General features: G+C 40.8%; 1 protein-coding gene across 2 annotated transcripts; it reads right to left on the minus strand.

Moving 5' to 3' along the window:
* Positions 1-283: 283 nt before the first annotated feature.
* UBXN8 (UBX domain protein 8) lies at positions 284-24,214 on the minus strand. 2 transcript variants are annotated; one of them, XM_045985872.1, is made up of 8 exons: positions 24,087-24,214; positions 19,816-19,938; positions 16,406-16,476; positions 12,550-12,672; positions 10,796-10,933; positions 8,931-8,972; positions 5,551-5,625; positions 284-2,057 (listed from the first exon to the last, which is right to left on the minus strand). In XM_045985872.1, the coding sequence occupies exons 1-8, from the start codon at positions 24,172-24,174 to the stop codon at positions 1,866-1,868; spliced, it is 852 nt and encodes a 283-aa protein (XP_045841828.1). In that variant the 5' UTR covers positions 24,175-24,214; the 3' UTR covers positions 284-1,865. The 2 variants fall into 2 exon arrangements, with proteins under 2 accessions (XP_045841828.1, XP_045841834.1); XM_045985878.1 differs by lacking the exon at positions 10,796-10,933 and having other exon boundaries at positions 24,087-24,205.
* Between the last annotated feature and the right edge of the window lie 754 nt (positions 24,215-24,968).

Here is a 24,968-nt window from a genome sequence, read left to right on the forward strand (position 1 = left end):
ATCTCAAGCAGATTCCCTGCTTAGCATGGAGCCCAATACAGGGCTCAATCTCACAACCCTGAGATCATGACCCAAGCTAAAATCGAGATTCTGACACTTAATTGACTGAGCCACCTAGGCGCCCCATTTTTTTTTTAAAGATTTTATTTATTTATTTGACAGAGAGAGAGATCACAAGTAGGCAGAGAGGCAGGCAGAGAGAGAGGAGGAAGCAGGCTCCCTGCGGAGCAGAGAGCCCGATGCGGGGCTCAATCCCAGGACCCTGAGATCATGACCTGAGCCGAAGGCAGCGGCTTAATCCACTGAGCCACCCAAGCGCCCCCATATTTTTTTTTTTTTTTTAATGATAATCATTTTCTGTAGTCTGTATCCTTGGACGTGGATGTGGATAGACAATTGAAGATAGAACCTATGAAAGTCTGTGATCAGAACAGGTGAATATGGAAATGTCTGTTCATTTTCTTTTGTATTTCTATCTGCATTTGAGTTTATTTCAAAAAATACTGGACACTCACTGACTCTTCAAAAGGAACCCTAATTCAGACAAATTACCAGCCAGAGAAACCAAAGAATCTACCCATAACAGTAAAAGTCATTCATCCTGAAGACATCTTTATACTGTTGGGGGAAATGTCCTTAATGTTTCTTGTACTAGTTTCTCTTGCCACATAACAAATATCCCCTCGTCGGAGCCAGCTACCACAATTCCTAAGTAGCAAAACTTCTTGGTAACTTTCACAATAATCAGTTTTTCCAAGGGGTCTAAAAATTTGGGGTCCTTTTTTGGCCTTTTTAATCATTGTACGTAACTATGAAGTCCAGCAGGACACACAGAAAACTGTAATTTTAGTCACACTTATTTCTCGATATTGAGATTATGGGTGATTTTAATTTTGTTTTTACAACTTTGTGAAGTTTTGAAATCCTTTTATGATTAAATTAAAATATGAATCTTTTTCATTTTTTTCAATGTGGGATAGTCCAGAGACAAAAAAAAAAAAAAAAAAAAGAGGTTGAGAAGCTTATTATTTTCAAACATGTATTAAGCATCTACTATATACTAGGTACTTCTGGAGGAAAAAAAAATACAATCCTTGCTTTTAAGGAATTATGTATTTGGGGAAACAAAAACACAGCAATAATACAGTGTAATTCTACACAAGAGGTAAAAGGAACATTAAAGAGAGGCCAATACACACAGGAGTCAACTTAACTGACTCAACACACATAGGAAAAGAAAAAGGGAGTGACCATAACAAAGATCTTTTTATACCACACTTGTGAGTTGAACTTGGTATTACTAAAGTACATGAATATAACACTGCAGGAAAATGAAATAACTATATACATATATATATACACACATATATATATACACACATACATACATACAAACATATATTATATTATATATATACATATATTATGTATGTGTATATATACATATATATATATGTATGTGTGTATATATATACACACATAATACACACACATTTCTACTTAATAGACTTCAGAGAGTTTGAATTGTTGAGATGGTCAGAGTGGCAAGGTGGACTGTAGGGGCAGAAAACAGACTCGTATGACTTTGTTTTCAACACAGTGATAAATGATGTCAGCTAGGAAAAATACAGATCATTGAGTATCTTACTGTAGACATTTTGATCTAGTCTTCATTTGGTACATTATTAAGATGGCACATTCCAAAAAGTATTATATGCAGAGAGTAATCCTTTTCTAATCCTTTATGTCCACATGTTCCCAAGGACATCAACATTAAAGTGTTTCCCTCCTTGAGCTCAATCAAGGGATGGCATAATTTTAACGTGAATCCTTTATTGTCCTGTAAGGCCATGGCTTCGCTGATTTTATGGAGTAGTTCTCCTTTCTTCAGTAGTTGTCTGCTCTTTCTCTTCCACATTGAGTACAGTATCCACAGTTATTCCTATGTCCTGCAGGGACCAGCCTCCCCCCACTTCTAGAGGGCGTCTGGGAAAGGAAGTAGACAGGCTGTATTGGGATGTGTGGTACCCAATTTTCATCATCCAGTCAAGTAAGACCTAAAGGATAAAAAGTTTAGCTATCAAATACTGTGCACAGTTGTGTCCTCTAGAACATCATGATATTTTATAATTCTTTCACTGTGAAACCATGCCCCTCGGAGTAATGAAACAGAACCATCTACAGTTTAAAGGAAAATAGCACACCTAGAATTGTGAGATGCAAATAACCTTTAATACCTTTCCGAAGTTTCAGAGAAGGCCTAGGGACTAAAAGCACCTACAGATAGCAGGGGCATTTAACAATTAGCAAAGCCCCAACCCTAGGAAATGGAAAAGCTATTCAATTAAAAATTATGAATAAAGGTTAGCACCTGCAAAAAAAAAAAAAATTATTTCAATCAAAATCAAATCCACTAGTCAAAAATCATTCAGGAGCTTTGTCACCAGAGACATGTCCAGCTCCAGTGACTGCCTTATGATAGCCCAATTTCCAATGGGCTATTCCTATAAATTGAGAACATTTCTTGTTATGAAGATTTCCATAGTAACTGTCAAAACTTCCATTTCCTATTGCCTAAAAATGCCTGCCAAAGGACTGTTTGCTTTCTTCTTAGGAAGAAGCTGGATACTAGAATGTTCTTGGGGGAAGCTGGAGTATCAATTATAGAAAATCTCTGACTTTTCCTGCTAACTACCATCCACGAACCTACTGATATTCCATTCTTCTAGGTTATAAAGCTTCATAATCTTCCAGTATTTGGATACACCTTCATTAAACCAATCCCCATATAAACACCTATATCTTTGATCATTTGTCTTATTTTTTTAAGATGTTTGTTTATTTATTTGTCAGAGAGAGAGAGAGCACGAACAGGGAGAGCAGAAGGCAAAGGGAGATGCAGGTTCCTGGCTGAGCAAGGAGTCCCATGTGGGTGGGACTCCATCCCAGGACCCTGGGATCATTACCTGAGCTGAAAGCAGAGGCTTAACCAACTTAGCCACCCAGGTGTCCCGATTTGTCTTATTTCCATAGAATAAATTCTCATCAATGAAATTAATGAACCAAAAGGTATATTTTAAAGATTATGAGGGATGCCTAGGTGGTTCCGTCAGTTAAGTGTCTGCCTTCGGCTCAGGCCGTGATGCTGGGGTCCTGGGATCGAGCCCCTCATCGGGCTCCTTGCTCGGCGAGGAGCCTGCTTCTCCTTCTCCTTCTGCTGCTCCCCATGCTTGTGCTCTCTCACTAATCTCTCTCTGAGTCAAATAAGTGAATAAAATCTTTTAAAAAAGAAAAAAAAAGATAATATGAGTAAATTATCCCATAGAACAGTGGCCCAATTTGTATTCACAAGAAAACCTAGTGAGAATCACTGTTTTTTCCACACACTACCCAAAATTTTGTACTCTTTTTTTCCTTTTTTAAGATTTTATTTATTTATTTGTCAGAGAAAGAGCAAAAGCACAGACAGCTGGAGGCAGAACAGGCAGAGGCAGATCCCAGGACCCTGGGATCATGACCTGAGCCCAAGGCAGACGCTTAAAGGACTGAGGCACGCAGGCATCTCAGTACTCTTTTTATCTTTGACAATCTCATAGGTACAAAATTCTGTCCCATTTTAATTTGCACTTCTTTGATTTTAAGTGAGGCCTAACATTTTTATGTCACTTTTTTTCTCTTTAGGAAATCCTTCATTTTTTTTTTTTTAAAGATTTTATTTATTTATTTGACAGAATGAGAGAGATCACAAGTAGGCTGAGAGACAGGCAGACAGAGAGGGGAAGCAGGCTCCCTGCTGAGTGGAGAGACTGATGCGGGTCTCGATCCCAAGACCCTGGGATCATGACCTGAGCCAAAGGCAGAGGCTTAACCCTCTTAACGCCACCCAGGCGCCCTCCTTCATGTTTTTGTTTTTAATCTGTCATTCTACTGAGTTTTACCTCTTCCTTGATTAGTATACTCCTTATAAAGAAATGACTATCATGTGTAGATATAAAATATTTTTTCCAAAGTTTTAACTTTCTGAATTTTTTCTTTTTCTTTTTGTAGTAAGATTTTATTTATTTGCTTGAGAGAGAGAGAGATCCCAAGCTGTGGGGAGGGGCAGAGAGAAAGGGAGAAGCAGACTCCCCACTGAGCAGGGAGCCCCATGTGGGACTCGATCCCAGGACCCTGAGATCATGACCTGAGCCAAAGGCAGACGCTTAACAGACTGAGCCACCAGGTACCCCTGAACTTTTTCTTTATAGAATTTTACATTTCTACGTGATCAAATCCATCAGCATTTTCCATTATAGTTCACAGCATGCTCGTCATAGAAGGCTAAATGCAACAATCATGACAGAAAACCATTTAAAGATTTTATTTATTTATTTGACAGACAGAAATCACAAGTAGGAAAAGAGGCAGGCAGAGAGAGAGGAAAGGAAGCAAGCTCCCTGCTGAGCAGAAGAGCCCGATGTAGGGCTCGATCCCAGGACCCTGGAATCATGACCTGAGCTGAAGGCAGAGGCTTTAACCCACTGAGCCACCCAGGCGCCCCCAGAAAACCATTTAGATATATTTCTAATACAATGCATAGTTAAGTGCACTTAAAAATAGAAATACACCAAAATATTAGCAATTGGCCTTGGCATCAGACTGCAGATCAAGTCTTTTTTCTCTCTACTTTTCTGTTTTCCAAATTATTGCTAATGAACACAGCACTGTTTTTAAGAGAAAAAAAAAAAACCCTATTAGAACAAAAGGAAATGACCCCTAAAGAATGATCTGAAAATTACATATAAGCAATAGGGCTTAAGTTAATAACCCATCAAGGATAATGGGAACAAAGTTAAGACTGGCTGCTTGCTAGGGATTTGAGAGCATTGTTATCTACCCAGCTGTGAAAATGTAATTAATAAAAAAAAAAAAAAACAATTAGGGGCGCCTGGGTGGCTCAGTGGGTTAAAGCCTCTGCCTTAGGCTCAGGTCATGATCCCAGGGTCCTGGGATGGAGCCCCATTTTGGTCTCTCTGCTAGGTGGGGAGCCAGCTTCCTCTTCTCTCTCTGCCTGCCTCTGCCTACTTGTGATCTCTGTCAAATAAATAAATAAAATCTTAAAAAAAAAAACAACAAATAAAAGAAAGGAAAAGAACGGGATAAAAGGGGCGCCTGGTGGCTCACTTGGTTAAGTGGCTGCCTTCGGCTCAGGTCATGATCCCAGGGTGCTGGGATGCAGCCCTGCATCGGGCGCCCTGCTCAGCAGACAGTCTGCTTCTCCCCTCCCTCTGTCTCTGTCTCCCAGCTTGTGGTCTCACTCTCTCTCTGTCAAATAAATAAATAAGATCTTAAAAAAAAAAAAAAAAACTGGGAAAAAAATGCAGAAATTACAGTTCAAAAAGATCCAGAATACCTAATTATCCAAATTTCTGCAACACCGAGTACATACAAATGCCCTTGACCATCCCTGAAGGGAAACCCAGGCAAGGGAGTGGTACTGCCTCCCCCACTGCATGGGAGTAGACTTGCCAAATTCAACCAAAATATTTCTCAAAATACAAATGGCCTCACCTGTGAACTGCAAGACTTAAAAAATCTTCTTCTCAGGACACTCCCACTTGGACATCGGAGGGCAACAGTAACTACCTGAGGAATAAAAATGTTCAAGTAAGAATTCCAATCTGCTGCTCTTTGCAGTTCCAAAATGGCTACCCTTATGAAATGTCCCTAATTCTAAAGAGCTTGTGGGGGGGGTTGTAGGCATTTAGCTCTGAGATTAGTAGGCCAACAAAAAGGTCCAGATAAAAATCACTCTAAATATAAAAATGCCTTCTGAAATGGAAGAACATCTTCCTATTGACTGACATCAATGATGGAACCTTCCAGAGAGGACGTCAGAAACTAGATGCTTCTGCCTAGATAATATCAAGTTTGTACAAGGGCTTCAAAATTCATCCACCAGACCAAGAAGGTCAAGTGCCACCTCAGAATCTAAAGGACTGGAAGGAAACAAAGGTTCCCAAGTGACTCTATCATCATAGGCTGTGGCCAGAGGAGTAGGTCCTAGTTGTGGGGATAGAGCATCTGCTCCATCTGCTTTACGGATTGGGTTTCCACATCATTTCTTCCTGATTAAACAGGAAGCTAAAAATAGCTAAGAAGAGCCTGGAAACTGTTAGTTAATATTAAAAGTCATTTAAAAAACAGATGAGGACAGAAAGGATGAATACCCAACTTTTGTAGCAACATGGACGGGACTGGAAGAGATTATGCTGAGTGAAATAAGTCAAGCAGAGAGAGTCAAGTATCATATAGTCTCACTTATTTGTGGAACATAACAAAGAACATGGAGGACATGGGGAGATGGAGAGGAGAGGGAGTTGAGGGAAACTGGAAGGGTAGATGAACCATGAGAGACTATGGACTCTGAAAAACAACCTGAGGGTTTTGAAGGGGCGGGGGGATGGGAGGTTGAGGAACCAGGTGGTGGGTAATAGGGAGGGCACGTATTGCATGGAGCACTGGGTGTGGTGCAAAAACAATGAGTACTGTTATGCTGAAAATAAACAAAAAACAAAAACAAAAAAAAAAAACCCAGATGAGGAAGTCATTTTTTCTCATGTTTATTAAATGTAACTGTCAGGAAACCCTTTTTATTTTTTAAATTTTTTAAAAAGGATTTTATTTATTTGACAGAAATCACAGGTAGGCAGAGAGAGGCAGGCAGAGAGAAAGGGGGAAGCAGGCTCCCTGCTGAGCAGAGAGGCGGATGCGGGGCTCGATCCCAGGATCCTGAGATCAGGACCTGAGCTGAAAGCAGAGGCTTAACCCACTGAGCCACCCAGGCGCCCCAGGAAACGCTTTTTAAAAAGATTTTATTTTGCAAGAGAGCAAGAGAGAAGGAGCACAAGCCAGGGGAGGGGCAGAGGGAGTAGCAGACTCCCCGCTGAGCAGGCAGCTGACCTAGCACTGGATCCCAGGACCCTGAGATCACGATCAGAGCCCAGGGCACCCAGGTGCCAGTCCTCTCATTTTTAAATTTTTACCATATTATTCAGAACTCTATGGATGCGGATGCCTGGGTGGCTCAGTTGGTTAAGCGGCTGCCTTTGGCTCAGGTCATGATCCCAGCTCCTGGAATCGAGTCCCACATCGGGCTCCATGCTGGGTGGGGAGCCTGGTTCTCCTGCCTCTGCCTCTGCCTGCCACTCTGCCTGCCTATGCTTTCTCTCTCTCTGACAAATAAATAAAATCTCTAAAAAAAAAAAAATAATAATAATAATAAAGAATTCTATGGATGGTTATAATACTAAATAAATAACACTAAAAGAATCAAATTGTACTGCTTAAGTAAGAACTGGATTGTGTTTCAGATCCCTTTCTCTGTCAGAAACCCATGCAGTCTTTAGTTCTCTCAATTAGTCCGCTCTGAAATGCAAGCAGGCTTTGGCCAGAACAGGAATTTTCTATGGCTCATTACCAGAGTCACAGCTACCCCATATACATATATATATAGTGAAAGCTCCACCAATCTGTTCTGTAGGAATGATGTCATGTGTTTTAAAAACAGAGTAATTCATAAAAGGTGTTCCCTGTCAAACCTGAGCTATATTTAATTACTTCTGTATGAAAATGGTTGTCATGGATACCAACCCAGCGCTTGATGTGAAGGGAGAAGGTAGAGTGTGCAGGTCAGGACGGACACAGCACAGACTTGAATTTGTTGGGTATGACAGAAAGGAATTAGAAGTTGTTTTTCTTTTTTTGTGTGTTTCTCCTGGAGGTTCGATGTCTGGATTGCACCCTTCATTGTCTCTATTATGACTTTTGGATTCTCCTCAGACATCCGAAATCCTCAACTGAAATGTTGTGAATGTGTTGATAAAAATGAAACCCTCCCGGTGGCTTTCCTGGTGGCCTCAAAACCAGTTTGGTTTTTCTTTTAATATTTTATTTATTTATTTGACAGACAGAGATCACAAGTAGGCAGAGAGAGAGGAGGGGAAGCAGGCTCCCTGCTGAGCAGAGAGCCCGATGCGGGGCTCGATCCCAGGACCTTGGGATCATGATCTGAGCTGAAGGCAGAGGCTTTAACCCACTGAGCCACCCAGGCGCCCCTCAAAACCAGTTTTTAAGGAGTCTAACCATTGCTGAGCCCTAAGACCATCAGGGCTTTCCTTTGAGGCTTTAAAGGACTTTACGGCTTTAAAGACCCGTGCTCCCAGGACATTAGAGACCCATCTGGACCTCAGCCTGGGGACCGCAGGAAGGCAGCAGACATGGCTGCAGCACAGCTGGGCAGAGGACAGCTCGACATGGAGCGAAGGGTCAGTGGAACCCCGCCCCCCACAACTGCAAACTGTCCTTCAACTCAAACATCTATACAGTAGCTGCATTCTTCAGTTCCTCTATCTTAGGGGGAAAACTACAATTTGAAGTCATCTGCCTATACTGATTCTGTTTGAATAAGTAATTCCCGGGGCACCTGGGTGCTTTAGGTCGTGATCTCAGGATTCCAAGATCGAGCCCCAGGTTGGGCTCCCAGCTCAGCAGGGAGTCCGCTTCTCCCTCTCCTTCTGCCTGCAGCTCTGCCTGCTTGTGCTCCCTCTGTCAAATGACTAAATAAAATCTTAAAAAAATAAATAAGTAACTCCTTTGCTGAGCTCAAGTTTGGAAAAGCCAGTGTATCCTTTCTCTGCCCCATGAAGTGGGAGGGCTCCTAACGCCCCCACCCTCAGGGGATAGTGGACAGACGGTGGGCTCCAAAACAGGACAAGAGCTGAGGGGTTCGAGATCACACCACATTCAAAACTGACCTAGTTACAGTGCAATCCCATACACACGGGTGCCCGCTCCTCTTTCTAAACCCAAACTGAGATAAGAGGTACTCACTTGACGTTAAAGAAAACAGAAAATATATTTCATTTCCAAAGGAAAAAAAATAAGCTTACTTCTTCAGCTGTTTCAGGAGGTTCCTCAGGTAGATCAAGAACCTAAAGGTAAATTGGGATTTGTCAGAGGAATGTAAACATTTTGAAGGAAAAAAAAAAAAGACAAAAACAATCCCAGCAAGAAGAGTTCCTTTTAATACAGAGTTCAGGCATATCTAAGACTAATGAAATCTTTTAATAGATATTTATAAAAAATATGTAAAATGAAAGACCTCAATTAATAAACATTTTGGGGGAAGCAACTCTGTGCTGAACAGATGATAGTAACAGGAGGTGAGCTGACAGCTACCCATCCATGCACATGTAAGAATCTTATTTTTATGGTATTCCAAGATACTATATAAAATATATTATTTAAAGAAACAGAGGGTAAATATTAATTTCAATAGACCCCCCCCAAATTATTTATGTGCATATGTGCATGTATATCACATCTCAAGTGCATATTTTTCTTGACTGGCACTTCTAGGGGACTGGATAACCACCACTCACTTTGGCTGTCTTCATGATTTACTCTGCTTTCCCCATTTCTATTTATCCATTACAAAACCAGGTGTTCAGACCATTTTCTCTCACTAAACAGTTGCCAACAATTTCCCCTTAGGTATGCTTTTTATTTTTTAATACCGCAGACTCAAGTTTTATAGCATTTTATCTAACCAGCATTAATTGCATTTTATCAAATAAACCGTTTGTTTTCCTCTGGTATCAAAAGCACAGGTGATAGTCAACCAAAATTTACCATCAACTTGAGACGACTCATGTTATGAACAAAAAGCAAAGAATCCTGGATTTTAAATTAGTCCACACAGTTCATTAGGTCTTTTTGAAATGCTAGAAATAGTTCAGTGACCTGACTGCCATCTTCAAGCCCCATTAAAGGACCAAGGGGCGCCTGGGTGGCTCAGTGGGTTAAAGCCTCTGCCTTCGGCTCAGGTCATGGTCTCAGGGTCCTGGGATCGAGTCCTGCATCGGGCTGTCTGCTCAGCAGGGAGCCTGCTTCCTCCTCTCCCTCTCTGCCTGCCTCTCTGCCTACTCATGATCTCTCTGTCAAATAAATAAATAAATAAAATCTTAAAAAAAAAAGGGGGGGGGGGCCTGAGTGGCTCAATGGGTTAGAGCCACTGCCTTCAGCTCAGGTCATGATCCCAGGGTCCTGGGATCGAGCCCCGCGTCGGGCTCTCTGCTCCATGGAGAGCCTGCTTCTCCTCTCTCTCTGCCTGCCTCTCTGCCTACTTGTGATCTCTCTCTGTCAAATAAATAAATAAAATCTTAAAAAAAAAAAAAAAGACCAAGAAACCTCAGACAGAGAAGCAACACATTAGAAACTATTTTCAGGGAAAATACGGCCTCCCAGCTTTCCCTAAGAGTTAGTGCAAAGAGACCTATTTCCAACCTTTGCCATCTCCAAAAGAGTTAACTGGAGACTGAAGATATGAAAGAACAGAAGGAATAAATCTGAGCACTGTTCCAAAGTGAATGGTTGCTAACCCCCTTCCCACTGAGAAAAATGACACTTGCTAATTATGGCTTAATCATGTCTTAGCTACCTGCAGGAAGGTTTTGGTTAATAAACATTATATTTTTCATTTCTACATAATCGAATTCCTTCCTCAGAAATAACTGAGTATTTTCAAAACCTATTAGCATCTTTTTCACAGCTTCTTTCTGTGTGGCGTTCAGAACATTAATACCAAACAGGAAAAGTGATTCTCAATGAAGCTGATCCCTTTGCAGGGTAGTGGGAAGACACCATCTGGATTAAAAGCCAGTCCTAATCTTCACTCACTGTGCCACCTGGCCCAGACAGCAGTATTCCTATCGCACAGTGATACGATTACATGAGTAGGCATTTAGTAATGAACCTCCTTCCGCGTGGGCTGCTCAGCAGATGGTGAAATTTTGGTTAACAGCTTAGGCAAGTTTCGTCTCTTTGCTGCTTCTCTGTTTGATGTTTTAAAAGCCGTCTGACTCTCATTTTCCAGCACCAAATCTTCGTCACCCTAGTCAAAAAAACAACAGACTATTTCTAAATGCTATTACCAACTTTATTCTATTCACAGTGGTTATTTCTTTTACCCCAATGGCATTTCAGTAAAAAATAGAATTTAGTTCGAGTGCCTGGCTGGCTCAGTCGGTAGAGCAAGCAACTCCATCTCAGAGTCATAAGTTCAGCCTTGCATGAGGCATGGAGCCCACTTAAAAAAAAAAAAAAGGAATTTAGTCATTATGTGGCCCAGAAACTTAAAGTATTATCTCCTTAGACAAGAAAACATGGAGCTTAACATCTTGTAGAAGCTGGTGCGCCTGGGTGGCTCAGTGGGCTAGGCATCTGTCTTCGGAAGGGGTCATGATCCCAAGGTCCTGGAATTGAGACCCCTGACGGGCTCCCCACTCAGCAGGAAGCCTGTTTCTCCCTCTGCCTGCCTCTGCCCCTGCTTGTGGGCTGTCAAATAAATAAAATCGTAAAAAGAAAAGAAACTACCCTTATCCAGCTCTGGGGCTCCCTCTGATAGATACAAGGCTGGAAGGATCTTTCCATTTTAATTGATCCCCAAGTTTTTCAGTAGGATGGAAGAAAGAAGAAAACCTGAATGATAACCTTTTCTCCTTTCATTAAAGAAAGGAAGAGAGTACAAGGGATTATGCCTCAAAAGGTTGTGGAAATAGAACATGTATGTAAAAACATGTCTGCAGGGGCGCCTGGGTGGCTCAGTGGGTTAAAGCCTCTGCCTTCGGCTCAGGTCATGATCCCAGAGTCCTGGGATCGAGCCCCACATCGGGCTCTCTGCTCGGCAGGGAGCCTGCTTCTTCCTCTCTCTCTGCCTGCCTCTCTGCCTACTTGTAATTTCTGTCTTTCAAATAAATAAATAAAATCTTTAAAAAAAAAAAAAACATGTCTGCATATGTGACCATGAAATACTTTCATAGCTGAACGTGGCCCTAGTATCTTATTATATATAAACATGCTTAAATTCTCAAATTCAAACTCTCATCTTTCTTTTGAATTAATCACTTTAGAAGGCAAAGGATTTTTTTTTTCCAGAAACCATAAAGATTACTTTTTATTAATATTATCCATTAAAACTTTCTTCTGTGCAGAATAATTGCCAGATTCTCAGACACATGCTTATCTGTAACAAGTTCCTCTGAACTTCCAGTAGCAAACGGTGAAATTCAGACTCAATGGCAAGGGAAAAAAAGAGCCAAAGGTTAATTTGGCTTTACGGAAACAGAGTCAAACATAATGAGCAAAATGTGAGCTTATAGTACCAGGGATATCTTAGTTAAGGAAAGATCTGAATTTCCTCCTATAAAATACGGTGATTAGTCAACAGTTCTCTCAAAGACTACCTTATGTTAAAGCTTATCAAGCACCTAAGTTATACACTCTTTCAGCACCAAAAGCATTTAGCCCTTCGACATACAGATATGCTGTATGTATAATCATGATCGGTGAAGACTCCCAAAAAACAGACCATATTACTAGTTTAATCTCATTTGAAAATAAAAAATTCAGTATCTGTGATATACATTGTACATACTTATACATTGCACAATATACATCTACTGCATATATGTAATAGCAGAATTCAAAATATCAAGGATATTTTCTAACCCCAAGCTTATGGCCATTGCTCAATTTCCAGGTTTCACCCATCATCTGATAAAAGCGTTCTTCCAGCTTTTTCAGCTTCATTTCCTGGTGAGGTTTTAGAACATTCTCTATGTATCTGCTGGCCTGTTCAAAAAAATAAAAGAGGCATTGTTACTATACCATTCCTAAGATTTTATATTGTCTATAAAGTAATAAATAGGAACCAGGAGAAGAGATTGTGTTCTCATACTAACTCAATTTTGCCCAAAAAGCAGCAGCCTCCATTTCAACAGCACTCTCTACAAATCTGCATTTATACGTAATGCTGATAAAATACAAATGTTCTATATTTATACTTATTTGGGATTCTGCCTCTATCCCTTTAGTGTGTTTTCATTTCTTTTTCTTTTTTTTTTTCCCAGTAAGGTTTTATTTTTTTAAGTAATCTCTACACCCAACGTGGGGCTCAAACTCATGACCCTGAGATCAAGAGCTGCACGCTCCACCGACTGAGCCTGCCAGGCGCCCCTGTCCTGCGTTTTTAGCGAGATGAAAACTTCCTAGGAGCTAGGCATGTAAAGAAGCCTAGGACGGGATCCTTGGCTTCTAGGAGCTTTGAGTCAGAGCCGTTTGTTGAAAGCATGCCCAACACATGGAGTTGCTTGGAAGAGCGTTCACTGAATAGCTTAATCACAGTAAAGTTGAACGTATCTTTGGACTTAAAATGAAAAATGGAGACTATGAGAAAGAGAGAAAAAGGAATTTGGAAAACCACACTGGAATGTTTAGGTTAACGGTGCAATATTTCAAAATTCTAGGGATTTTTAATCTGTTCTTTGCCAAATCAAACTATCAATCAAGTATCAGAAGACAAAAATCACCGTTTTACAATGCCAAGCCTCAAAAATTTTATTTATCACAGGTACATATCTGCACAAGTTCAGCACTTCACCATCCACATACATAGATGATACAGAGACACTAATTTTCTTTTGTCCAAAGAGAGAACTTTAATGGGTTAAAGACTTCTGTCCAACAAAAGAATCCTAACTTTACACACCCTTAGGAATTACAGACACCTGTTAACAGATAGTTGGCATCTAGATGTCCTTATAATTTACTAATTATCAAGCAAGGCTTTACAATTAATAGTTACTTCCACTGGAAATAACATAACTTTAGAGTAATAATAATAACTTTAATAACTTTAATAATAATAACTTTATTAATAATAATAATTTAAGAAGTTCAAATATTTACAAGAGAATTTTTTTTTTTAAGATTTTATTTATTTATTTGACAAACAGAGAGAGATCACAAGTAGGCAGAGAGGCAGGCAGAGAGAGGAGGAAGCAGGCTCCCTGCCGAGCAGAGAGCCCGATGTGGGGCTCGATCCCAGGACCCCGGGATCACGACCTGAGCCGAAGGCAGAGGCTTTAACCCACTGAGCCACCCAGGAGCCCCATTTACAAGAGAATTTCTTACAAAAGATCTTGCAAGGACACTTTTATTGTTCTAAATTCAGATTAGGGTAGTTACAAATGTAGTAATCTCCCATCTCCAAACAAATACATAGGCTTTTACTCTTGTGACTTGTTTTCAGCCTTCAGTTGTTTACTTAATAAGGAGTAATTTGTTCACCAGGAGAACAAGTTGTTTAGAAGCTGAAACATATTGATAACAAGTTGAAAACAAGGTGGTAGCTTTCAAAATATTAGTGCCCCTGTACCAAGCCTTTGTAAAAGGGCTTATGTTAAAACAAACAAATTAAATAAATAAATAAATAGTTTATGTTTTTAATATTCAGATGAAAGTCCACATGAGTCCCTGCTTTCACAAAGGTTAATGATCAATCTGGCAACTGCCTCGGTCTGACAGTTCAAGGTCAAGAAATAAATGTTAGATGATCATCCACAGTAAATGGAATTCCTAGCTATCAAACACAATCTTGAACAGGTTACAGCAATGCTCTGAGCAGTGCTCAGAGGGAAAGTTATACCTGTAAACATCTAATTAAAGAATGATCTTAAATCAAGAAGTTAACTTTACACCTTAAAAAACTGTAAAAAGAACAAACTAAACAGAGAATAGAACAGAAAAACAACCAGAACCAAAATTGGTTCTTCAAGAAGATCAACAAAACTGACAAACCTTTAACCTGCTGAAGAAAAAGAGAAGATAAATAATTAAAATCAGAAATGTGAGGATATTACTACCAGCCTTACAGAAATAAAAAGGATTAGAAAAACAATATTAGTGGGGCGCCTGGGTGGCTCAGTGGTTTAAGCCTCCGCCTTCGGCTCAGGTCATGATCTCAGGGTCCTGGGATCGAGCCCCGCATCAGGCTCTCTGCTCAGTGAGGAGCCTGTTTCTCCCTCTATCTCTGCCTGCCTCTCTGCCTACTTGTGACCTCTCTGTCAAATAAATAAATAAAATATTAAAAAAAAAAGAAAAACAATATTAGAACAATTATAGACCATCAAATCAGAAAACCAAAATGAAGTAGACAATTTCCTAGAAACACAAATTGCCTAAACTGATTCAAGAAGAAATAGGAGGGGTGCCTGGGTGGCTCAGTGGGTTAAGCCTCTGCCTTCGGCTCGGGTCATGATCCCGGGGTCCTGGGATCGAGCCCCGCATCGGGCTCTCTGCTCAGCAGGGAGCCTGCTCCCCCCCCACCTCGCCTGCCTCTCTGCCTACTTGTGATCTCTCTCTCTGTCAAATAAATAAATAAAGAAGAGGAAATAGGAAATCTCAACAGAAAATATTGAATCAGTAATTAAAAACCTCCCCCAAAAGGAGAGTAGGACTAGATGGATTCACAAGTGAATCCTTATCAAACCTTTAAAGAAGAGTTATTAACACTGATCCTATTGCTATTCCAAAAAATAAAAGAGGTGAGAACAATTCCTAATTAATTCCATGAGGTCAACATCATCCTGACACCAAAGACAGGGAAGGACACTACAAGAAAAGTACAGACCAATATCTCTTATCAATACAGATGCAACAAATTCTAGCAAACTGAATCCAATAGCATACTAAACGGATTATATGCTAGCTAAGTATTATTTACCCCAAGAAAATAGTTCGGTGGTTCCTCAGAAAGTTAGAAATAGAATTACCATATAACCCAGGAATTCCACTCCTATGTATATACCCAAAAGAACTGAAAACAGGTACTCAAAGACTTATGCCCAAATATTTATAGTGGCACTATTCATAATAGCTAAATGGTGGAAACCTAAATGTCAATCAGCAAATGAATGGATAAACAAATTTGATATACCCATATAATGAAATATTATTCACCCACACAAAGGACTGAGGTATTGATACATGTGTATGGATGAACCCCAGAAAACATTATGCTAAGTGAAAGCAGCCAAACACAGAGGTCACATGTTATAGGATTCCATTCATATGAAATGTCCAGAATATATAAATTCATACAAATAGAAAGCATGGGTGCCTGGGTGGCTTAGTTGGTTGGGTGGCCGACTCTTGATTTCAGCTTGGGTCAGTCTTGGGGTCCTGGGATTGATCCCTGCATTGGGCTCCACACTCAGAGGCACTCAGTGGGGAATCTGCTTTTTTTCTCCCTCTGCCCCTCCCCCTGCTCCCTCTCTCTGTCAAATAAAGAAAGAAAATGTTTTGGAACTAGACAGAGGTAGCGGTTGCACAACACTGTGACTGTTCTAAATGTCACTGAACTGTACATTTTAAATTGGGGTTTTTTATTTGGTAATTTTAGGTCGTGAATTTGACCTCAATAATTAAAAAAATCTAAGCACAAACATAGAAAGCAATAGACCTCAATTTTAAACGCCCCAGATATTCTGTATTCTCTATATATACTCTAAAAATTATGCTTTACCTTTTCACCCTGTGCCTCTTGTTGTTTTTTTCTGACAAGTTTTTGTTTTTTCTCATTCTTCTCTTCTTCTTCTAAGACAGCAAAACATAAAAGTGCTTTTTAATTCCCAAATATGATAAACTGAATGCTCTTTTCTCTGAAAATAATCTGTAGATAACATTTCAAGAGAGACAAACCTTCAAAAAACTAATTTTTGAAATAATGAACATGAGATATATGCAGATAGTTCAAAGAAATCCACAAGTAAAATCTATAAGAAAAGGTCTGTTCTGAAACAAAAGTTCTTTCACATGTATTGATATTTTATGTATAGTTTGGGTGAGGAGGCTTCAAGGATGATTATGGGAGCACCTGGGTGGCCCAGTTAAGCATCTGCATTTGGCTCTGGTCATGATCTCAGAGGTCCTGGGATCGAGCCCTGAGTCAGGCTCCCTGCTCAGTGGGAAGTCTGCTCTGCTTTTCCCTCTCTCTCTCTGCCCCTCCTCCCCTCATGTTCTCTCACTCTGTCAAATAAATAAATGAAATCCTAAAAAAAGAGTGATTATGCTGGGGAGAGCCTGGGTGGCTCTTTGGTTAAGCATGTGACTTGGATTTTTTTTTTTTTTAAAGACTTTATTTATTTATTTGACAGAGAGAGAGATCACAAGTAGGCAGAGAGGCAGGCAGAGAGAGAGGAGTAAGCAGGCTCCCCGCAGAGCAGAGAGCCCGATGCGGGGCTCGATCCCAGGACCCTGAGATCATGACCTGAGCCGAAGGCAGCGGATTAATCCACTGAGCCACCCAGGCGCCCCATGACTTGGATTTTAAATGTAGGCCCTTGATAGGGCTTCAGCAGCTCCAAGACATGGCATAGAAGCTCATTACTGAACCTGAGCATGGAATGCTGCACTGCAGACTTGAGTACCATTTGGTCACCCTTGGACATGACCATAAAAGCAAAATGCCAGGACGCCTGGCTGTCTCAGATCTCGTGGTTATGAGTTCGAGCCCCATGTTGGATGTAGAGATTGCTTAAAAATAAAAACATAAAATCATAAAATCATTAAAAAAAATAAATGCAGGGGTGCCTGGGTGGCTCAGTGGGTTAAAGCCTCTGCCTTAGGCTTGGGTCATGATCTCAGGGTCCTGGGATCCAGCCCTGCATTGGCTCTCTGCTCAGCAGGGAGCCTGCTTCCCCCTCTCTCTGCCTGCCTGCCTGCCTGTCTGCCTCCTTGTGATCTCTCTCTCTGTCAAATAAATAAATAAAATATTTAAAAAAAAAATAAATGCAACATGCCTAGACCCCGAAGCTGGGGTGTGTTTGGCAATTCTGATGATTGAACCAATATTAGGTTATTAGCCACTGAACAGCAAGAGAAAGGATTTTTGCTGTTGTATGACCTTTTTCATTCTGGGTATACTAAATTGGTTATTTTAAGTGGAGCCCAACATGGGCTTGACTTCACAAGGCTGAGATCAAGAATGGTAGCTTAACCGACTGAGTGACCCAGGCACCTGCACCAAGTTTCATTTAAATTAATTTAACTGTATTCCCTTGAGGAATTATCCATCTTTTTGGAAAATATATCCATTAACCTCCCTGGCTCTTTAAATAGGAACACTCCTTTCTGTCAACTACTTTCTCTCCTGGCAATAAGTGTTTCCTCAGATTTATGAAGGAAAGATTAGGGCAGCAGCAAAGCACACAGGAAATCAGAAGCCCCCGTCTGGCCACTAACTTGCTACGTGATGAGTCAGTCTTAGTGATCTTAAGACTCCCTCCTGACTCTGAAACAAACAGTATAGCTTCTAAATAAATCAATAGCAGGTGATTAAGGAGCTTTAATTTTTTTTTTTTTTTTAAGTAGGCTCCATGCACAATGTGGGGCTTGAACTCACGACCCTAAGATCAAGAGTTACATGCTCTACTGACTGAGCCAACCAGGAGTCCCAAGGGGCTGTAATCCTTAAAGCCACTGAACTTTTGATACATTTCATCATACAAATCTTTACAAAATATGGAGGATTAAAATTTTGGGAAGACAAAGTATATAGACAAGCTGATTTCTTACTCATTTGAAGAAAATCGGACAATTAAACACTTTATATAGTCTTTTTTTTTTTTTAAGAGTTTATTTATTTGACAGACAGAGATCACAAGTAGGCAGAGAGAGAGAGAGGGAAGCAGGCTCCCCGCCGAGCAGAGAACCCGGTGTGGGGCTCAATACCAGGACCCCAAGATCATGACCCGAGCCAAAGGCAGAGGCTTTAACCCACTGAACCACCCAGGTGCCCCAGCACTTTATGTAGTCTTAATTACTTTTTAAAAAAATTTATCTATTTGAGAGAGACAGAGATATCGAGAGAGAGAGCACAAGCAGGAGACAGGGAGAAAGAGAAGCAGACTCCCCACTGAGCAGGGAGGCCAACGCGGGGCTCGATCTCAGGACCCCCAGGATCGTTCATGAGCTGAAGACAGACGCTTAATCAAATGAGCCACTTTTGACATTGTTAAGAGCTTTTAACAGTTAAAAGCAAAACTTCTGACTTATAAAAAATAAGAAGAAGCCCGGTTTCCTAAAGTTAAGAGTAAGTGGTATGTAAAGGAAAACTGCCAAAGTGAAATGAAAGATAAATTAGGTTGAAAAGACTTTACGAAGTAATGGTAGATACAACTGCTACTTGTTTAATAGTTTATAAACTGAAAGCACCAAAGAACAATTAAACTGCATGATTTGGGGTGCCCGGCTGGCTCAATTGCTTTCAAGTCTGCCTTCTGTCAGACTTCTACAGACTGCAGCCAGGGTCCTGGATTTGAGCCTCAATTCTGAGTATCCCTCTCCTTCAGCTGCTGCCCGCTGACTCATGCTCTCTCTCTCAAATACATAAATAAAATCTTTAAAAAAAATAAACTGCACAGTTTTAAATTAGAGAATCTGCAATGTATCAACATAGAAATGGTATCATTTCAAATGTATATATAAGGATAATGTACAATTTCAAATAAAATGTTGGATATGGGGGTGCCTGGGTAGGTGTATTTGGTGGAGTGTCAGACTCTTGGTTTCAGTTCAGGTAGTGATCTCGGGGTCATGGGATCCAGCCCTGTGCAGAGCTCCATGCTCAGGGAGGAGTTTGCTTGAGATTCTCCCTCCCTCTGCCCCTCCCCCACTCGTGTGCAGGCACAAGTGGTCTCTCGGTCTGTCACTCTCTCTCTCCCTTTCGCTAAAAATAAAGAAATCTTTTTTTTTTAAATGGGGGATTTGTAGTCCATTAAAAATCAAGACAAAAGTTGTAATGATGACTCTACCTTGAAACTGCACATCACCAATTAACAGTAAGTAGTTCTTACTATGCAAAGTTCTAGAATCAATAAAGGAAAGGAACTTGAGTAGAAAATTATAAAAGGATAGCATAAATAATAAACTTACCTTTCAGATACACTTGGGACGATTTAAATGAATTAAGCCATGAGGTAGTCACAGAAATAATTAAAGTAAGAAGAGCAAGCAGTAAGAAAATCCGACCACACAGCAAAATTAGATCTTTAACACCTTATAAAGGTAAAAAAAAAAAAAAGTACAATTAAAATTCAAAACACTTTTCTTGATACTAATAATAAATAGCAAGGCATTAAGATAATTTAGAGTGGCATAGTAAAAATTAATTTATGCAAATGTCTTATGATTTTTTTCATACAGTCTCCTTTGTGACCTAAAACCATCATGGTTGTCATTGCCAGAACGAGTTTTCAGAGAACAATTTTAGAATAGCTTCTGTCTCAGGAATATATGTATAATTCAAGCGACTGGCTACATTATAAACAATGTGACTATCAATAATGAATAAATTCTGGTTTCCCTCTATCCAGAGAAGGAAATGAAATTATCCCACCAGGAATTAAACTGTGACAGTATCATCTTGTCAAATTCTCATTCTATTTGAAAACAGTCATTCTGAAACATGAAATTCATATTTCTCATAGTTAAATTATACAACTGTGTACTTCTCTATTTCTGAATATTTATTCCATCATTTGCAAATAAAATTACTATATACATACATGTTCACCTAGAAATAAGTAAAAATTCAGTATTTTGTCTTATTTTAAGAATAAAGATGAAAATTAGATGAGCAAAAATGTAACAAATACCTATATTTTGTGTAACATTATTTGCTAATAGTGAGAGAACAAATACAAAGTTGGGTTAAAAATGCTTTCTAACCTCCAAGAGTTTTTAGTTTGGTAGTTCTCAAAAGTTACCAGGCACAATCAGGGCAGGTAATCAGTCCAATTAAAGATTAAAGAAGGAGGGGCGCCTGGGTGGCTCAGTGGGTTAAGCCGCTGCCTTCCGCTCAGGTCATGATCTCGGGGTCCTGGGATCTAGTCCTGCATCGGGCTCTCTGCTCGGTGGGGAGCCTGCTTCCCTCTCTCTCTCTCTGCCTGCCTCTCTATCTACTTGTGATCTCTCTCTGTCAAATAAATAAATAAAATCTTAAAAAAAAAAAAGATTAAAGAAGGAATTATATATACATACTTAAATATTTCTTTCTTTCTTGAAGTATAGTTGACTACACTTGTAATAAATATTTTATTTATTTTAATTAATTTTTTAAAAATTTTATTTAAGTAGGGCGCCTGGGTGGCTCAGTGGATTAAGCCTCTGCCTTCGGCTCAGGTCATGATCTCAGGGTCCTGGGATCGAGCCCCGCATCGGGCTCTCTGCTCCGCAGGGAGCCTGCTTCCTCCTCTCTCTCTGCCTACTTGTGATCTCTCTCTGTCAAATAAATAAATAAAATCTAAAAAAAAAAAATAAATAAAATAAAAATTTTATTTAAGTAATATCTATACTCAATGTGGGGCTCAACAACCTGGAAATCGAGAGTCACACATTCTTCAGACTGGAGCAGGCCAGGTGCATAAAAATTTCATTTTTAACTCAAAACTGATATATATGTTATCCTTTTAAAAAATAGTAACTTAAAGTTGTTTAAAGAAATACTTGTTTTGGGGCGCCTGGATAGCTCAGTTGGTTTGGCTCAGGTCATGATCTCAGGGTCCTGGGGTCTTGGGATTGAGTCCTGCATTCGGCTCCCTTCTCAGTAGGGATTCTGCTTCTCCCTCTCCCCACCCTCCACCCTGCTGGTGTGCTCTCATGCTTGCTTTCCCTCTCTCAAATAAATAAATGAAATATTTTTTAAAAAAGAAAGAAAGAAATACTGTTTTGTTTTGCCTCACAGTCCTCCAACTTTTGCCAGCATTGGCTGTTGACCCAAGTGTTGTTCAAAACAACACCTAACTAAATCTAGGATATAATAAAAGTAATTTAATACCTACAGCACTAGTATTTAGAGAAACCACTCAGTTTTGGGATTTATGTTCCATTATGCTTTTTGTTCTAATAAGCAAGCAATTTGCAAATGTCATATGGGAATATAAAAGAACTAGATATGTGTGCACATCCTTGAAGTAAAAAAAAAAAAATTATTAAGTTGATTTTTTTGGTACTTATTCTCAAGACCCCACGTACAAGGCACTTCTAAGAATAATAAATGTGAGGAAGCAGCATTAATATATTTAGCTGTAAGCACAAGTAAAAATGGCAATGAAGGCTTTTACATACTAGAAAAAGATAGGAATCATTTTTTCAGTGTCTGTCCAAAAATACAACCCAGGTAAATGAACAGGTCTGGGATTTCTAATTTTCCAGCTAGGAATTCAATTAGCAGCTCCGGCTGAGTATTAGTGTCTATAAGTACTGCTCCATATGTAACCACCCCCAGCCATTGCACTGGGACATATGGTTTGTAAAATAGACTTAACTACTATTACTGGATATTTGGAGGATGAGTATCAAGAAAATAAAGTAGGGGCACCTGGCTGGCTCAGTCAGTAAAGCTTGTGACTCTGGCTGAGCATGACACTGGGTGTAGAAATTACCTGAATAAAAAGAAACCCAAGTAAACCACCATCAGTTCACAACTGACAGAGATTTCTAGCAGAAAGGAGTTAAAACTCAAAAATTGTATTTTCCCGATAGGACTGATTATGTGAGCAGATTTCCTGCTGCAACCCTCTGCAACCACCTTCTCATTGACTAGTGACTCAAAGGTTAAGTGCATGGGGTGCCTGGGTAGCTCAGTTCTTAAGCATCTGCCTTTGGCTCAGGTCATGATCCCACCATCCTGGGATCACGCCATGCCCTCCTCAGCGCGGGCTGAGCACTGGGATCAGTCCTTTCCCTCTGCCCCTGCTTGTGTTCCCTCTCTGTCTCTCGGTCAAATAAATAAATAAAATTTAAAAAAGAAAAACCATTAAGTGCTAAGTAGAAGAGAGTCTAAATTAACATAGGTAGATACGTAAAGGCAAGGGAGCAGGTAAATTCAAGAATAGGTAAGTGTGAATTTAACATTTCCGTATGTAATTTGTATAAAGGTCTTTTGTTAGGTTCCAATACAGCCTGAGTGAGGAGGTTTGTAGAGGGACTCTGCAGACTTTTTTTTTTTTTAAAGCATTTTATTTTAAGTTATTTCCAGCAACATTTCTAGGTACCTGTCTTCTTGGGGCTGGGGCAAGGGAGAAGAAATATACAAAGCTAGGTTTTATCATGGTCTCTAACTTAAAAACTGAACACAGGTAGGGAGACATGCATGTAAACCCATGACTAATGTATCCAAAAATGGACTGATTCTCAAGTCCATTTTCCTCTCGGTTTTCCCTTTATCACTGGCACTATCAACTACCAAGGATTGTTCAACTTCACATGCAGGTGTCATTCTTGAATCCCTCCTTTTCATGAATCCATCCACAAATCCTGTTGATTGCACTTTGTAAATATTCAAAATCTGTGCACATTTCATCTGTTATCATCCTAGTCCAGGCCATCATCACTACTTGCCTACTTCAAGAGCCTCACTTGCTTCACTACTTCCACTACAGTCTCCTTCCGAAACATTCTCCACAGAATCCCGTGACTGACTATCCAGTTATCCCTACGCCTAGCGTGGGGCTTGAACGCACAACCCTAAGACTGGAGTCGCATGCTCTGCTTACTGAGCTAGCCAGAGGCTCCTCCAGGGACTCAAAGCCTTAGGGACGCGCTCAACCTCCGTTAAGTCTGTTTTCTCAAGTGTAAAATGAGGATTTTAACAGTAACCACCCCCATAGTTATAACACAGATTGGATGAGATAAAAGAGTTACGCTTTTAACAGGTGCTCAGTGAATGTTATTATCTCGAGCCACTCTCCCCCTAAGTCTCCTTGATCCGTTAAAATTGATGCTCACTCTTTCCTCTAACACGTCACAATTCCCTTTGTCCAGAATGTTTTTGGCTCTGACTCCGTATCATTTCCTTAAATTCCACGGAAGGCCTACATCACACCACCCTATTTCCTTGTGAGCGTTCAAAACAATCTGCAAGTAGTGTCTACGTATGTTCCTGTGGTTTCTGCCAGCCTCTCCCCTTGCACGCAAAACTAGAAGGCCACCTTCTCCGCCAAAAGCCGTCAGCTACCCCAACGCCACCGGGAGTCTCACTCCCCCGAACCTCGGCGCCGGAAGAGCGAGGCGGGCGTGATGCAGCCTGGGAATTGTAGTCCAAGCCGCTCATACAGGAGGCGGCCTCAAGACAGGAATCCGACGTAAAATTCATGGGAAAGTTATGCAGTTGTGAGAGCTAGAAGGAAAAAGCCAATACTTACCTAGATCCGGGATCCCACGCCGGAGCTCCAGACACAAAAGGGGGAGAGCAGAGAGGAGGAAAACCCCAATGACCCCACGAGAAACCATGCTGGCAGAAGCTCCGCGTCCGGGGGGAGCCCCGCCCCTTCCGGATGCGCGCGCCTTCGGGCGATGGTGTGGATCGCTTTCTAAGGGACGTTTTTTCGGGTGCAGCCAGGTCCTGAAGCCGGGTCGTTGGTTTGACTGATATCGCCCCAGTTTTCGAACTCATAATCTGTAGTCTTATATCACAAGAAATGCAGGTCACCTCCCCACGTCACATGTTGTCCAGAGAGATGGTCTGTCTGGCAGCCCGCCTAGCCAAATCCTGTGAAAGCAAAGCTTGGGCGCTGGCTGCAGCTCCCTGGCGACAGGGGCCGCAGCGCTCGTCCCTTCGGCTGTTGGACTCTGGAAGCTGTGAAAAAGAACTCTCGAAAGTAAAATGTACTGGAAAAGAAAGTGTAGGGGCAGTTGACTCTGTGAGAAGGCAGCCTCTTGCCTCGTGATCTGCCTTGTGTCCGCAGTGGGTGATTGTGGGCTTTTGGGTCGGAGCTACTAAGCACTAATCTTCTGAAGGATCGTCCTTACCTCCCTAACGGTTCCTGGCCCCTTCTGCAGCCTCTTGTTCCTATGGGCTGATGCTTGAAAGGTGGGGCCTGGACCAAATTCCAGGTCCTGGAGACCCTGGAGTCTTGCTACTCCTTGCCCTGTGCCTCAGTTTTGCCAGAGCAGGTGTAACTGTTGAAGACTTGACTTGGCCTCGCAGTTCTATGACCTCACTGCCATCCCATGACTCAGCTCTGTGGCGTTTCTAAGCAGCTGCAACTCAGTTAACCTCCGATGGTCCCTACAATTTACAAAGT

Source organism: Meles meles, chromosome 2 (assembly GCF_922984935.1).
Source record: "Meles meles chromosome 2, mMelMel3.1 paternal haplotype, whole genome shotgun sequence".
In the NCBI taxonomy this organism is placed as follows: Eukaryota; Metazoa; Chordata; class Mammalia; order Carnivora; family Mustelidae; genus Meles; species Meles meles.

Excerpts from the sequence above, each read along its gene's own strand:
- UBXN8 (XM_045985872.1), bottom strand. The coding sequence starts at position 24,174 with ATGGTTTCTCGTGGGGTCATTGGGGTTTTCCTCCTCTCTGCTCTCCCC. Across the intron at positions 8,973-10,795 it reads AGCAGCCCACGCGGAAGGAG|GTTCTTGATCTACCTGAGGA; the intron begins GTTCATTACTAA and ends ATTTACCTTTAG. Across the intron at positions 2,058-5,550 it reads TTAAGTCTTGCAGTTCACAG|GTCTTACTTGACTGGATGAT; the intron begins GTGAGGCCATTT and ends TTTATCCTTTAG.